We start from the raw sequence: 14,190 nt of genomic DNA, 5'->3' as shown, positions 1-14,190 counted from the left end.
GTGGTATACCCGGTGATTGTATTAGCGAGGAGAAAACATGCACGGTAGCGATTTTGTGTTCCCGTGTCCCGCGCCCCTGCCCTGTTCTAAAATGAACAAGTCCTCAGACCCACTCCCCGCCGCAACAGGGGGATGCTCATCCCCAGCCCACCCTGCTCCCTCACTACTAGTGGGATATTTATTCCGTGAAAGGCAAATTATTTTGCCCCGTGGCTGGAGGGTGCAGGCTCGCCTGGGCAGGGTAAGCAGCCGAGCTCGGCCTCGCCTCCAGCGCGCTGGAGCATCCGGTGTCTCCCCAAAACGCGCTGGGCCTCCCCGACTCAGCGGAGAGCATGGTGGGGATGGGGTGCAGGGCCCACGCCTGCAGGCACGTTCCCGGTGGGCCCCGAGCGCCGGCAGGAGGGCTTGGGGTGCCAGTTGGCTGCGGGGCAGCTGGATACGGGCGCTGAGGCCCCCGTCAGCCGTCCTTCCCCCCAGCCCGGGCAGGGTTAACACCAGGGGTCCCGCTCCGCTCGCCCGCGGCAGAGGCTGTCGCTGCGCTGCCAGGCGCTGTCGATGAGGCTCTGAGCGTCTTCGCATTTCTTCTTGATGGCGGCGTCCAGAATGGCCTTGTGCAGGAGGTCGATCTGAAACACACATGCGGGGCAGTCAGGAGAGGAACGAAAACCAGCTGCTTCTCCCCCTTGTTGTAAAATGACCTCAAAAACAGACGGGAAAGGTGCTCGGGTCATAAGGTCTGCAGATGACACCCAGTTGGGTGGGAGTGTTGATCTGCTCGAGGGTAGGGAGGCTCTGCAGAGAGACCTGGACAGGCTGGAGCGATGGGCTGAGCCCAACTGGGGGAGTTTCACTGAGGGCAAATGCCGGGGGCTGCCCTTGGGCCACTGCAACTCCCAGCAGGGCTACAGGCCTGGGGAGGAGTGGCTGGAGAGCTGCCAGTCACCGAGGGACCTGGGGAGCTTGATTGACAGCTGGCTGAACAGGAGCCAGCAGTGTGCCCAGGGGGCCAAGAAGGTCAGTGGCATCCTGGCTTGTGTCAGCAATAACACGGCCAGCAGGGACAGGGAAGGATCTCCCCATACTTGGCACTGGTGAGGCCGCCCCTCGCTGAGGGGGTTCAGTTTTGGGCCCCTCACCCCAAAAAGGCCATTGAATGACTCGAGCGTGTCCAGAGAAGGGCAACGGAGCTGGGGCAGGGTCTGGAGCACAGGTCTGCTGGGGAGCGGCTGGGGGAACTGGGGGGGTTCAGTCTGGAGAAGAGGAGGCTGAGGGGAGACCTCCTGGCCCCTCTGCAACTCCCTGCCAGGAGGGGGCAGAGAGGGGGGGATGAGTCTCTGTAGCCAAGGCCCCAGCGCCAGGCCCCGAGGGAATGGCCTCAAGCTGCCCAGGGCAGGGTCAGGCTGGCTCTGAGGAAGGATTTCTGTGCAGAAGGGGCTGTTGGGCGTTGGAATGGGCTGCCCAGGGCAGGGGGGAGTCCCCGGGACCCCTGGAGGGGTTGAAGAGTCGGGCTGAGCCAGCGCTGAGGGATCTGGTGGAGTTGGGAACGGTCAGGGTGAGGTTCATGGTTGGACTGGAGGAGCTTCAAGGGCTTTTCCAACCCAGATGATTCTGTGATGATTATGGCTGAGGGAGGGGGGATGGGGTTGACCCAGGTTCCTCCCCACTCCTCTCGCCAGCCCCAGATGCTCAGGGCACTCAGGCTCTGGATCCCACATCCCGTGGTTATACAGACACAGAGGAGCTCCGTGGCTCTCCTGCCCTCCATGGGAAAGCTGGGTTCACCCTGCAGGAAAATATTCACCCACACCTTCCTCCAAGGGCCCCACTTCCTCACTGGGGGAAGCACCACGATGCAGCCTTGCACACTCACCTGGTAGATGTTCCTCCATGCAGCGTTCAGTGCCGAGAGGAACCTCTCCAGTTCTGTAGTGCAACTAAAATAGAGGACCCAGGGGGGCAGAAACTGCTTTCTGTCCTGAGCAAACTCCTAAACACCAAGAGAGAGGCTGGGTGTTACCACCGCGGTCCTTGCCCGGGCCCTGGGCTGGTCGGTCCCAAAGCACCACGCTCACCAGGATACAGTACTCCTTGCCGGCCTCCGTGGAGACAGCGGTGATGTCCGTCAGCTCCACGGTGCCCAGCGAGCGGAAGAAGCTTGTCTGACAGTCCTCGTGGCAGGTGAAAGCCTTCTCATCCGTCAGCACGAGGCAGCAGGGGACACACGGCGTAGGGGCAACACCCTGGGGAATCACCTGCATGGAGCAGGGAAACAGGGGGGGTGTTAAAATCTGGCACGAAGGAGCCCCGTCTCCGTGGGGTGCCCTGTGGGGAAGCCTGCCCAGCTTGGGAGAAAACCACCCGCTCCATCGCTGCCGGACGCCCCCGCCGCCACCTGGGCTGTGCCCCAAAGGGGCTCCCGGGCACAGAGGAGGGTGTGGGTGCCCCTGTGCGTGTTGGGGGGCTGTCCCCGGCTCACCCCTTTGGAGACAGCCTGGCAGAAGTACTGCATCCAGTCCGCCATGTCCTCCTCGTTCTCGGCGCTCAGCTCCAGGGAGGGCCGGTCCGTCAGGATCACCTGGAAGGAGTGGGGCCGGTCGGTGGTGTTGGAGCGCCGGCACCCCCCGCACTGCTCGCCGCTGGGAGAGAGGGGGAGGATGGAGATCAGCGGGACCTGACAGCAGCCTGGAAACAGCCTCCCTGCGCTGCCTGTCACCCCTTCTCCCCCGCAAGCTCTCGTTTCCCATCTGTGACATCCCCTGTGGCCGCTCTGAGGACGGCCTCCCGCGCTGCATGTGGGGGCAGAGCCAGCGCTGAGCACGGTGGGTTTGTGGAGGTCACCCAGTGTGGCTCTCGGAGGGGTACCTCAACCTTACAGAGGCCAATTCCCCATCGAAGGGTGGGCTTGGCACACAAAAACCAGGAGGAAACGAGCCCATCTCCAGCTCCACGTGCCGGAGCCAAAGCACAGGGGTGTCTGCACCCAGCCAGGAGCAGGCGGGGAGTCCTGTGGTACAGCCTAGATCACAATTTTCCCCAACCCCCCCCGAATGTCCCAGGGAGCTCCTGAGCCCCAGATCCCTGCCGAGTCGGGGCGCCACGTCCCGCCAGCCGCTTACCCCATGTTGATGGAGAGCAGAGGGGTGACGTCCGTGCGGTCGGGGTACTGGTACAGGATCCCGTTGCTGCCGTTTGGGAAGATGAGAGAGGTGGGAACTGGCGTCAGCTCGGCCCTGGCAACTGCACAAACACCCGCGGCCACTCCTGCCCTGCCCTCCACCCGTGGGGTGATGTTCCTGCTGCTGGGCAGCCCCGACTGGTGGTTTTGGCCTCTTAAGTGACAAGATGGCTACTCCCTCCATCTCCCAAAGAGCTCCTGGGCAGCAAACTGGTCCCAGCACCTTCTGCGACAAGCCCTGCCTGACCCCGGTCCCCACCCACGGCCCCGGCGCCCACCTGAGCACCACGAAGCAGGTTTTCCACTGCTCCTTGCCCAGGTAGGACGTCCCCGCCTTGTAGTGCAGGACGCCGTCCTTGGTGACCGTGTTGTCTGCGGAGGTGTAGCTACTGTTGGCAGGTCCCAGTGCCTCGTCCATGGGGTCTTCCCAGTGAACGAGGCCGTAGAAACGCACCACCACGTCGCAGGCCTGCAAGAATCAGGTGGAGAAAGTCAACGGGAGGGAGACTCCCCCGAGCCTCCACCAAGGTGGAGAGATGTCGGTGATGCCCAAACTCACCTCGCACTTGGACTCCTGGGCCACAAACTTGGCAAGTGCCAGTTTCTCCATGGTGGCATCCGTGAGGATACTGGGGTACGGGGGCTCCCGGCACCCTTTGATCATGGCTGACTTCAAGGAGACCAGGAAGAATCTGAGAGGGAGACAGGGATCTCTGATGAGGCCGGGGCAAGCAGCCCTCATCTCCCTCACGCGCTCTGATGCCAAGGGGAGGCTCCCTTCAATGTGGGCCTCTGGTCTTCCAGACCAAGGGGTCTTGAAATCAACCTACAGACCAAAGGTGACGGGGGTTGCAACGTCTGAGCTCCAGAAGGGAAGGAGATGGGTGGGACTGAGAGATGGACACCCATCCCATCCCAGATCCCAGTATGACCACGCAGGCCTGAACAAGGTCACCTCCCTGAGCCAACAACACACAAGACCTTGTCCCTGCTCATCCCAAGTGACACAAAGGACACGTAGCCTGTGTTGCTCAGAGCCCTGAGGCTGTCAGCCTGAGGGACAGGGCGACTGCTGTGTGTATCCAGGGAGGACACTTCAGGTTAATCCACGCTCAAGGCATTTCCAGCTGCCTGCAGGGTTTAGCCGGCAGCATCAAACCCAACCCCAAACCCTCACTGGTGGCAGGACTTTGTCGTGAAGGGCTGTCACCGGAGTCTCTTGTGCTCCCCAAGTCACACGGGGAGACGTGCCAGGCAGAAGTCCCACACCCGGGAGGAACGTGCCACGGTTTGCTGCCTGCTCCCTGCTTACTCGGTGAGAGCCACGTCTGCGGTGTCAAGCAGGAACTGCTTCCTCCGATTGGTGCACACCAGCGTCACCGTCTGCTGATCCAGCCCAACCTGTGCCATGGACGGTAGGTAGAGAAACTGGTAGTTAAGGAAACCAGGCGGGGGACGAGGGGTGGCGAAGCAGGACTGAACTGGGCTTCTGGCCCCAGGGAGAAGGGCAGTGGTCACTCTGCTGCCCATGCGAAGGTGCAATCAAGCTGGGGACCACAGAGGTGCCATTTGAGGGGGGATCCCTTCTAACTCTCCCAGTCTCAATGTTTCACTGGCCAAAAGACTACCTGGGGGACAAAGCGCCCCACAAAACCACCCCACCATGATGCTCCTGACACCCCCGTGGGCACAGGGGTGAGGACCAACCCCCAAACTCCCCTCCTGGTCCCCCCAGGAGGGCCAACCCGACCCAGGCTCCACTCACCGAAATGTAGTCCAGCTCATTGTAGGAAACTGCCTCCTCCACCATGTACGGCTTCTCCGCTGCCCCTGGCACAGACACGAAGAGCCACATGAAGGGGGGGCGAAGGAACCCAGCGCCGCCCGGATCTGGGCCGCTGCGTAGTGGCAGCGACAGATCTGCCAACCACGCCATGTCCCGAGCAGCAAGGAGCCACAGGGCACATGTCCCAGGGCTTCTCGGGGGACAAATCAACCTGAGCTCATGACTGTGACCGCCACCGTGCCAAGGGACACGAGGGAACTGGCAGGAGCTGGCAGGGAAGGTACTAAGCTCTGTTGCCCTAATTTATGGACAGGCATGGATCAAGCAAGCCTCCTTCCCTGGAGCTGAGCACAGAGGCTATGGGGATGGGATACCTTTCCGGATCAGGTACACGTAGCAATCCGTCAGCAGGACGTAGATCAGCTGCAGATTCCCCTCCATGTGCCCCGTGCTCATTCGGATCATCTGTGTGGAGAGAAATGAGCTCTCAGCTCACGATGCAGGCCCAGAGCTGGCCCTTCGTGGGAGATCCATGGTGACCACCTTACCCTGAACAGCTGTTCCTCGTTCTCCCGGAAGACGTGGATCATCAGCAGGAGGAGATGGTTGTTATCCACCCTGTGAAGACAGAGAGAGCAGAGGATGGACACAGACGTGGGGCTGGGTGAGTCCAGGAAGGGTATCCCCTTCCTTATTGAACTTGTCTGTGATTTGGGCACCTGTTGGCCCCCAAGACCTTCTCCTCCTGACCCCTTCAACCTGGAAGAGAACGGTCTTTGCCCTCCAAACCAAGGACAAGGGAAAAAGTGCCAGCTTGAGGTCAAGACTGTTTGGAAGATGCTCTCTCTGCTGAGTAAACCCAGCCTCACCTGAACTCCGAGGGATGGGTCAGCTCCGAAGGGCTGCCCTGCCCTTCCTCCACGCCAGAGTCCTCGGCACTGCTCGGGGAAGGGCTGGGCTGCTCCTTCTTCGGCTCACAGAGAGCCTGGGGGTCGGCAGTTTCTGTCTGGAGCATTTGGGGTTCATCACTCCCTCCTCCAGTCTCCTCTACTGCCCCAACTGCTTCTCGCTCTCTCCTTTCTTCTTCTTCAGGAGCCTCAGGGCTACCAGAAACATGTGGCGGTTGGCCAGGCCCTGGAGGGTCATGGTGGCCACCACCTGGTGCAGTAGCGTTTGGACTCTCGACGGTAAAGCGGTAGAAGTCCATGGGGGCTGAAATCCCCTCACTAAAGTCGCCAGAGGATGATCCATCCGGGGTCTCCCCTGGCGTGCCAGTCCGAAAGGACTGCCCGGGGGGCTCCAGGGGGGCGTTCCAGCCGCTGGGGTCCAGCTGCCCGTTGAGTCTGTCCATCACCTTGCTCAGCGGCTGCCCCACGCTCTCCATGGATGTGTCCTTCATCTCGGGGATGCGTAAGGCCAGCTGGCTCAGGGTCGAGCGCTCCCGACCCTCCTCCTGCCCTCCTGGGCTCGGCTCACCCGCCGGGGCAGTGGGACCCTCGTCTCTCTGTGGGTCTTCTCTGTCGCTCAGCCCGTTCACACCGCTGTCTCCGCTGGCCTGCTGGGTCTCGGGCACCAGGGGCGCAGTGCTGTTCACCGCCTCCTCGGGTTTTGCTTTTTTTTTCTTGCCTGTTTTCTTCTTCTTGGCTAACCTGCATGGTGAGAAACCCATCACTCATCTGTGCCTGCTTAGATTCCTGCAATACAGAGAGGGGTCCCACCCTTTTCCCAGACACCTTCCTTTGCAGTTTTCCCTACTGCAGAGAAATCCTTCTATCAAGGACATCGCTCAGTGTGCAGCCACATAGAGGCCCTGTCTCCATGCCAGCCATCATAAGAAAAGCAGGTATGGACACTGTTTCCTCCCTATCCAAAAAAGAAAAGAGGCATCAGCTGCTGGATGCAGCATCTTGGGCTTCCGTTGGCTGCAAAGGGGATCACAAATGGATATAGAGCTCAAGTGATGCGGGAGAAATCCCTGTGTGAGAGCAAGATGCTGGGAAGGGAGAAGGTTTCAAGAGGACATGGGAATGCCCTGTCCCTGCCTGCCAGAAGAGGGAGATGCAGGCTCCAGCCAACAGCACACCGGCATGTGGAAGTGTTCAGGCCTCCCATGGACCCAAACTGCTGCCAGGCCACTTGGGTTTGGGAACGAGTGCGGTGCTCCCCTTCCCTCCTGTCTGCCCGAGAGCGGGGTGTGACATAACCCAGCTCCTCTGCTCCTCCCAGGAAAAACAGGGTGCAGGAACAAACCACAGGCCTGCTGGGCTGGTTGTGGGGTGCCCCCATCCCTGGGTGTGAGCAGACGGAGCCTGGAGCACTCTGTCTGGGTTAAGGGCTCCGAGGGACCCCTGGGGATCTCCTCTACAAGAGTCAAACACAGGCCAGCAGGTCTGCGGAGGCATCTCCCTCAACAGGTTTAGCCACAGCTCTTTGACAAAGAGGAAAGACAGGAGGGAAGATCTGAGACCCAGAGTTGCCGCAAACCTGCCACCAGCTGGAGAAAGCTTCAGATAAAAGCTCAGGGCTTCCTCTGAGCTCTCTGATACAAGCTGTCAGGCAAAGGTGTTTATGTCGAGCCGGCCTGTAGATCTACAGACCCAAGGAACCAGCTCTGTTGACATCTACAGAGCATCAGTTGGTGTCTGGAGGTATAAAACCACTTTCTCATGATTTTATGAAGGCTACACCACAGATGCTGTCTCTGTGAAGGGCCTAGAGAACTGATCCTGTGAGGAGCCAGTGAAGGAGCTGGGAGTGTTCAGTGTGAGGAGGAGGAGGCTGAGGGGAGACCTCATCCCTCTCTGCAGCTCCTGACAGGACATTGCAGAGAGGTTGGTGCTGGGCTCTTCCCACATGGAATTGGTGACAGAACAAGAGGGAACTGCTTGAAACTGCAACAGGGGAGGCTCAGACTGGATATGAAGAAAAAACTTCCCAGCAAGAGCGGTCAGAGAGTGGAATAGGCTGCCCAGGGAGGGGGTGGAGTCCCCATCCCTGGGTGTGTTTAAGGGCCGTTGGGATGAGCTGTGGGGGGATGTGGGGTAGGGGAGAACTTTGTAGAGTTGGGCTGAGGGTTGGACTCGATGATTCCGAGGGGCTTTTCCAACCTGAATGATTCTGTGATTCTGTGCTGGGCTAGAAGGGGGGGGCACATCATCAACCTCTGGTGACAGACGACACTCAGGGACATGTTTCCAAGTCAGGTAGCCCTGCCTCTACCTGATGACCTCCAGCTCCGTGCAGCTCTCAGACTGGTCTGTTCCTTCAGGGGTGGCTTCTGCCTTCTCCTGGGAAGCTGTGTGCACCGGTGTGGTCTCGGTGGAGGACTGCACGTCAGCTTTCTCCTCGTTGAAGGGGTTGTAGCGCTGCGTCGGGCTCTTCACAGAGGCCTTGCTGCCGTTCGCCTCCGAGGCGGTGGAGCGCGGGCAGCTGAGCGTGTCCGTGAGGTCTCCGTCTGCAAAGACAAGAAGGGAAGAGCGGGATTAACGTCAGCTCGGGCACCTGGATCAAGGCAAATCAAGCAAAGCTGCACACGTGGGGCTGGGGGGACTACACAGTCACCATACTGCTTGCAGGTGACCCCATCCTGGACCAGCTTAGCTTCAGAGATTGCTGTGGGCAGCGGGCTCCTCGCCAGGAGGGCCAGCGGGGCCAGCGCGTGACCCAGCGTCGCTCTGCAATTTAGACAACGCCTGGAAATAACAGCTCAGTCACTCTGCAGCCAGATTAAGAAGTAGAGGTACTGTCCTCGGGGAGGAACTTGAGGGGTGGTGGGGCCCACGGCGCTCCTTAGCAAGGTGACAGCGAGCTAATGAGGCTGCTGCGCTGCATTGCTGCTTCTCCCCTGCTACAGGGTTCTTAGGAAGATGTTCGCTCGGCTAGAAGGGCAGAAAGGGAGTCAGCGATCCTTACGGAGCTGGATGCTTCCCTCCGCTTGCACGAGACACACATGGGGGACTGGAAATGGCGGGGGGACACGCACAGCATTCACCGGGGTCTGAGAACAGCAGGCAGCACAGACAGGCTTGGCCCGTGTTAGTCTCGAGAGAGAAAAGGAGCAGCAGAGAAGGGCTACAGGAATCATGCTCAGAGTTATCCATCCACAAGGTTAAATGGAAGGTTACCCATGCCCTTCTCTTCTCCAGCACCCTTCATTTCCAAAGCCAGCTAGAAACCTCTTGCCAGGAGGGAGGACACCCCTTCTGAAGGGAACCGCAGCCCCTGCAGACTGCCTCAGGGGCGTAGGTTTTGAGTAGGAAAATGAAACCTCTCATAAAAAAAAACAAAACCAAACAACACTAATAAAGGCGGTTTTGTGACAGCTGATTTAAAAATGCTGCTTTGTCCCTGCTGAAATGCCTGCCCTGCAGCAGGGAGGGTGTGAGCTCTGTTAAGGAAAGTCAATCGGGTAGATTTTTAATGTCTACATTAAAGGGAAAATAAACCGTTTAAAAGCTGCTTCAGTCCCAGCCTTCTAGCCTGCATCACCAAAACGAACGTCACTTCTTTTGCCTAAACCCTGATAGTTCTGTTGAGACAAAACGATCTTTGTCCAAAATACAGAACTTTACCCCAAAATGCATTTGGTGAAAATGGGAAACTGCTCCAACTTTCTTAACCCCTCGCTCTACGTACAAATGGCAAAGAATGCATCAGTGAGTTAACCCGGCGGGGGGCTGGGACGAAAAGATGAAAACTTTGCTACAGCTGAGGTTTGCTCAGCACCCAGGAACGCAGCGCGGAGCAGCAGTGGATCACAATGACCCTGCACACGGGAGATGTGCACACCTCTGAAACCCGGAGGGATCTGCCCCCAGCATCCCCTGGCTTCTCCCAGCCTGCACCCAACACCCACGGTTAAGTTGTTTGCTGGGTGTTGGGTTTGGCAACGTGGTTTGTACCCTCTGGGTGCACACTCAGGCTTCAGTGACACGTTAAACCATCTCTGTGGGCATCTCTGTGCATGGGGTAAGAAAGAAGATGAAAGGGAGCATGTTAGAGCCCAAGAGCAATCCACATGGAATTCAGGCAGAATTTCCCCAAATATTCAAGTGGTACTGGCCAAGGCAATTCAGGCCCAAGGCTCCATCCAGTTTTTAGCTGAAAGGACAGAGTGTGGGTGTATTTCCTCTGGGGGTAAAGCAGAGAGGTCTCCTACTCCTGTGACGTGCAAAGGATACGCACAGGGACTGCATGTGGAGGAAGGAGAACAAGTTCCTCTAAAATGGGCACATGTTCTTGACCATAAAGGTCAGACATAGCTGACGAGTTGGTTTTAGAAAAAAGGTGTAGTGACCCAAACTGAGCACGGCCATGTGCTGGATGTTGTGGCTTTGAGAGAGGGGTTTTGACATGGGACAGCAGGGTCCAAAGAAAACAACCTTGAACCTCTCAAATGAATCCCTGCAAAGATCCCAAAATTGAAGAAAGCAGAATTAATTCATCTGTTTTCCAGGGCTTTCAGGAAATCGATGAAGGTGGATGAGTTTTTCAATCAACTTTACCCCGAAGAGGAAATCTACTACTGTGTAAGGTCACGCTCATTTTGGAAGGCTGCTGATCCTGCCTGCCAGCTTTGTGGCGCGGCTGATTTTGCAGATTTTCTTTTATAATATTTATAATAAAATAAAGGGTCTTTTATCAACACAGGCTGTAATGTATTGAGCAGCCACAGAACCACACTCAGAACTCCAGCCTCGCGTCTGCTATCCCACGTGCTGGGGCAGACATGTCTAGAAGACACGGAGGCATCATGAGAGGCAGGAAAACATCCCTCTGCTCCGGGATACAGGCCCAGGTGAGTGTACCTGCATACGCCAGGAGCTGGGAAAGACAGATGAGACACACAACCTCCCACCTTGGGGGACCTTTTTCACTCCATTCTGCCTCTACTGAATTCCATCAAGATGTGGTGGTTGTTTGTTAAAAGAAATGAACCAGGGAGCATGCAGCAAGCTTCAGGTGGCAGCAATGCAGAGAGAAAAATAAAATGTTGTAATAGATGAGTATGTCCCACCTTCCCAGTCTCTGCTGGGCATGGTCTGCATTGCTGGAAAGACATCTCCAAAATCATAATCTACAAAAACGAGGGATAAAACTCAGGATTAGAAATACAAGTAGTGGGGAGGGAGGGGGGACAGGGGCGAGTGTGAAGGGGATTTGGGGAGGGAGATGGGAAAGAAACAAAACAATCTTCCACCAGTATTTGAAACGCATGAGAAAATAGTTAGGGAACATGGATGCAAATGGAAACCGGCTGCTCTAACGGTTGTTCCTGCTGGATGTTTGTGTTATGGGAGCTACAATGGGACCAGTGAAGGATGAAGGCCTCATTATGCAAGCTGCTGGAAAGCTAAACCAGAGCGATCAGTGGCATGTACCTAATCAGGGATCCCCTTTGTGAATGAATTTACTCTGTGCCTCAGTTTCCCCATTTCACATTTACCACCCATATATTCTGTGTTGTTTGACTCATTAATGTTGCAAAGCCAGGGGTCTGATTAAAGGGAAAAACTTGTCCTCTGATCCTAAAATCCCCAGTTCCACCTACACTCCCAGGGCAGCGAGATGCTCCTGTTGAAATGACGAGCAGTGAAACAGTTATTGAAGTGAAATTCCTCCACAGGGGAGGAAGAGCAGCAATTCCTGCCCTCCTGGGCTGCACTGCCACCGACCTGGTCCCACAGCGGAGGACCAGGTATTTGCACATCAGCACCAACCCTTCCACACAGGGGGAAACTGAGACACAGATCACAACCGCTGCCCGGGCCTGGATCTCTACTCCAAACCCCTCTTCTCTTGAGCATTAAGCTTCCACCCATCAGACAGGCTGGAGAGCGTAGCCAAACCCAAGTGACTCCCCTTGCCCAGTCAATAGGGACAGTCAGGAGATGTGTTGGCACCAAGATGCTGGAGGAGCAACAGGAATACAAGCCCAGGGGGTGCAGCAAGCTCTGAAACGGCTGCTTACGCCAAAGTTTCTTCTTGTAACTTTTATCGCCAGGCTCCTCAGGTCGTCTCCAACCCAGCTGGGATGCTGAAGGGTGAGTCCCCAAAAGCAAACCCTTCACGCTTACAGCACGAGCACAGATGCTGCAGGTCAGCCCAAAACAGTGCTGTGCTTCAAAACCCTTTGCTGAAAGGATGCTAACATCCATCCCGGACTGTTCCTTCTCAGAATCCTTAATATCTTCAGTTTTTGTCTTGCACATAAAAGGCAACTGGCGGAGTCCTGTCTCGGAGGGAACCCATAGGTGCACTCAGTCCTGAATTCACTGCGTCCCATTAATGGCATCGCCCCATCCATTCCAGAATCCCCTGATCTCGGTTTGTTCAAACTGACAGCAAAAAAGGAACAGAGCCAACGTGTTTTGGATTAAGAACAGCAGCAGCAGATCTGCTCCTTCAGGTGAACATGCTGCGTGAGGATAAGAGCTCCCTGCTTCAGCCTGAAGCAGGATAAGGGGGCAGGCACAAGGTACGTGTCTTCTCAGTTCATCAGGAACAACACCCAGCTGTCTCTGACAGGGATAAGGGGTAAATGTGACAACTCATCAGGCTGCTCAAGTAAAGATGCATAGAGGGAAAACCAGCACCTCCGAGACCACTGGCTGCCTTTCCCTCAGACTGCAGACATGGAGAAAAGACTGTGGAAACTATTCCCCACCACCTCCAGCATATTTGGGTGTGTCTGGATTGCAAATCCAGCAGTTAAAAAGGGTCTTCTGCAGCCCTGCATACCTGCTCTGAATGAGACACCACGTTCAGATACTGGCACAGCTTTCACTCCCTGTGGACGTTTCTCCAGTTCTTGCAAAAACACACACCCCAGGATGGCAACACAGCCCGAGGTGACTAGCTGAGCAAGTCCTTCTCTCCTGGTCCAAGGCAAAGAGGCTGTCCAGAGCTTAAATCCCATCACCTCCCAGGGCAAAATGGGAGAGACTCACAGCTGGGTCTCTCGCTTTGGCTTCTTCCAGCCCATCATTTACTACCATATCTGTCTCCAAAAAAAACACTGACCTTCACTGGATGGAGCGATGGCGCTGTCATCCCACTCCAGGTTGGTGGAGGTGACCGAGTTGAAGGAGTTGAGGGACAGGCTGTCCGAGCCGTGGACGGAGCTGGGCAGACGGTCCTCAAAGTCCAGCAGGTACTGAGGTTTGTAGTAATCTGGCATGTATGGGGCCAGATCCAGGTAAGGAGCATCCTGTAGAGAAGAAAGCGTGGGGTGAGTCAGGCTCTGAGTCACTGTACACAGCCATTAGTGCAGCCGTAACCATCCCTGAACGTCCTCTGACTGTCCACTCCTGCTGCCTTTCAGAGGAAACCCGGCGGCTCCGCTGCGACACCGGGGTTAGCCAGCAGCTTTGTTTGCCTGGAGAGACTCCAGCATTTCAACTCCTTTATCCCCATCAATCTGCCCCACAGCTGGCTTCCCCACACCTGCCTTGCTCCTCTTCTGACCCGTGCAGAGGAATGACTGAGCAATAGGAATAAATCCTGCTGCTGGATCGCCAAAGTCCCAGCTTAAAGCCTTTCCTAAAAATGGCAGCTTCACATTTACAGCTGAAGACCAACAAGAATCAGAATCATTCAGGTTGGAAAAGCCCTTCGGGATCATCGAGTCCAACCCCCAGCCTGACTCTACAAAGTTCTCCCCTACCCCACATCCCCCCACAGCTCATCCCAACGGCCCTTAAACACACCCAGGGATGGGGACTCCCCCCCTCCCTGGGCAGCCTATTCCACTCTCTGACTGCTCTTTCTATGAAATATTTTTCGCTCATGCCCAGTCTGACCCTCCCCTGTTGCAGTTTCATGCCGTTCCCTCTTGTTCTGTCACTAATTCCCTGTGGGAAGAGCCCAGCACCAACCTCTCTGCAATGTCCTGTCAGGAGCTGCAGAGAGGGATGAGGGCTCCCCTCAGCCTCTTCCTCCTCACACTGAGCACTCCCAGCTCCTTCCCTGGCTCCTCACAGGATTGATTCTCCCGGCCCTTCCCCAGCCTCGTTGCCCTCCTCTGCCCTCGCTCCAGCCCCTCCAGATCTCTCTTGGATTGAGGTGCCCAAACCTGGACACAACCCTCCAGGTGTGGCCTCACCAGTGCAGAGCACAGGGGGACAGTCACCTCCCTGCTCCTGCTGGTCACGCTAGTGCTGATACAAGCCAGGATGCCGTTGGCTTTCTTGGCCACCCGGGCACACTGCTGGCTCCTGTTCAGCTGCTT

The 14,190-nt window shown here is 56.8% G+C and overlaps 2 protein-coding genes across 3 annotated transcripts in view; both read right to left on the bottom strand.

The window, feature by feature from the left end:
- LOC113487953 (pleckstrin homology domain-containing family M member 2-like) overlaps positions 1-14,190 on the bottom strand; it is a 35,707-nt gene that overhangs the window by 211 nt on the left and 21,306 nt on the right. The window lies entirely within an intron of this gene.
- On the bottom strand, positions 7-13,190 carry PLEKHM2 (pleckstrin homology and RUN domain containing M2). Of its 2 annotated transcripts, XM_026862684.1 has the most exons (15): positions 12,984-13,190; positions 10,978-11,037; positions 8,181-8,415; positions 5,831-6,610; positions 5,510-5,579; positions 5,336-5,426; positions 4,941-5,005; positions 4,488-4,576; positions 3,735-3,867; positions 3,454-3,644; positions 3,117-3,182; positions 2,477-2,636; positions 2,073-2,252; positions 1,871-1,987; positions 7-626 (listed from the first exon to the last, which is right to left on the bottom strand). In XM_026862684.1, exons 1-15 carry the CDS (start codon positions 13,138-13,140, stop codon positions 489-491), a joined length of 2,532 nt encoding a protein of 843 aa, XP_026718485.1. In that variant the 5' UTR covers positions 13,141-13,190; the 3' UTR covers positions 7-488. The 2 variants fall into 2 exon arrangements, with proteins under 2 accessions (XP_026718485.1, XP_026718484.1); XM_026862683.1 differs by lacking the exon at positions 10,978-11,037 and having other exon boundaries at positions 12,984-13,189.

This window comes from Athene cunicularia, assembly GCF_003259725.1.
Source record: "Athene cunicularia isolate RWA chromosome 21 unlocalized genomic scaffold, athCun1 chr21_part1, whole genome shotgun sequence".
In the NCBI taxonomy this organism is placed as follows: domain Eukaryota; kingdom Metazoa; phylum Chordata; class Aves; order Strigiformes; family Strigidae; genus Athene; species Athene cunicularia.
Note: the sequence above shows the minus strand (reverse complement) of the source record. Positions and strands in the feature narration are given on the sequence as shown.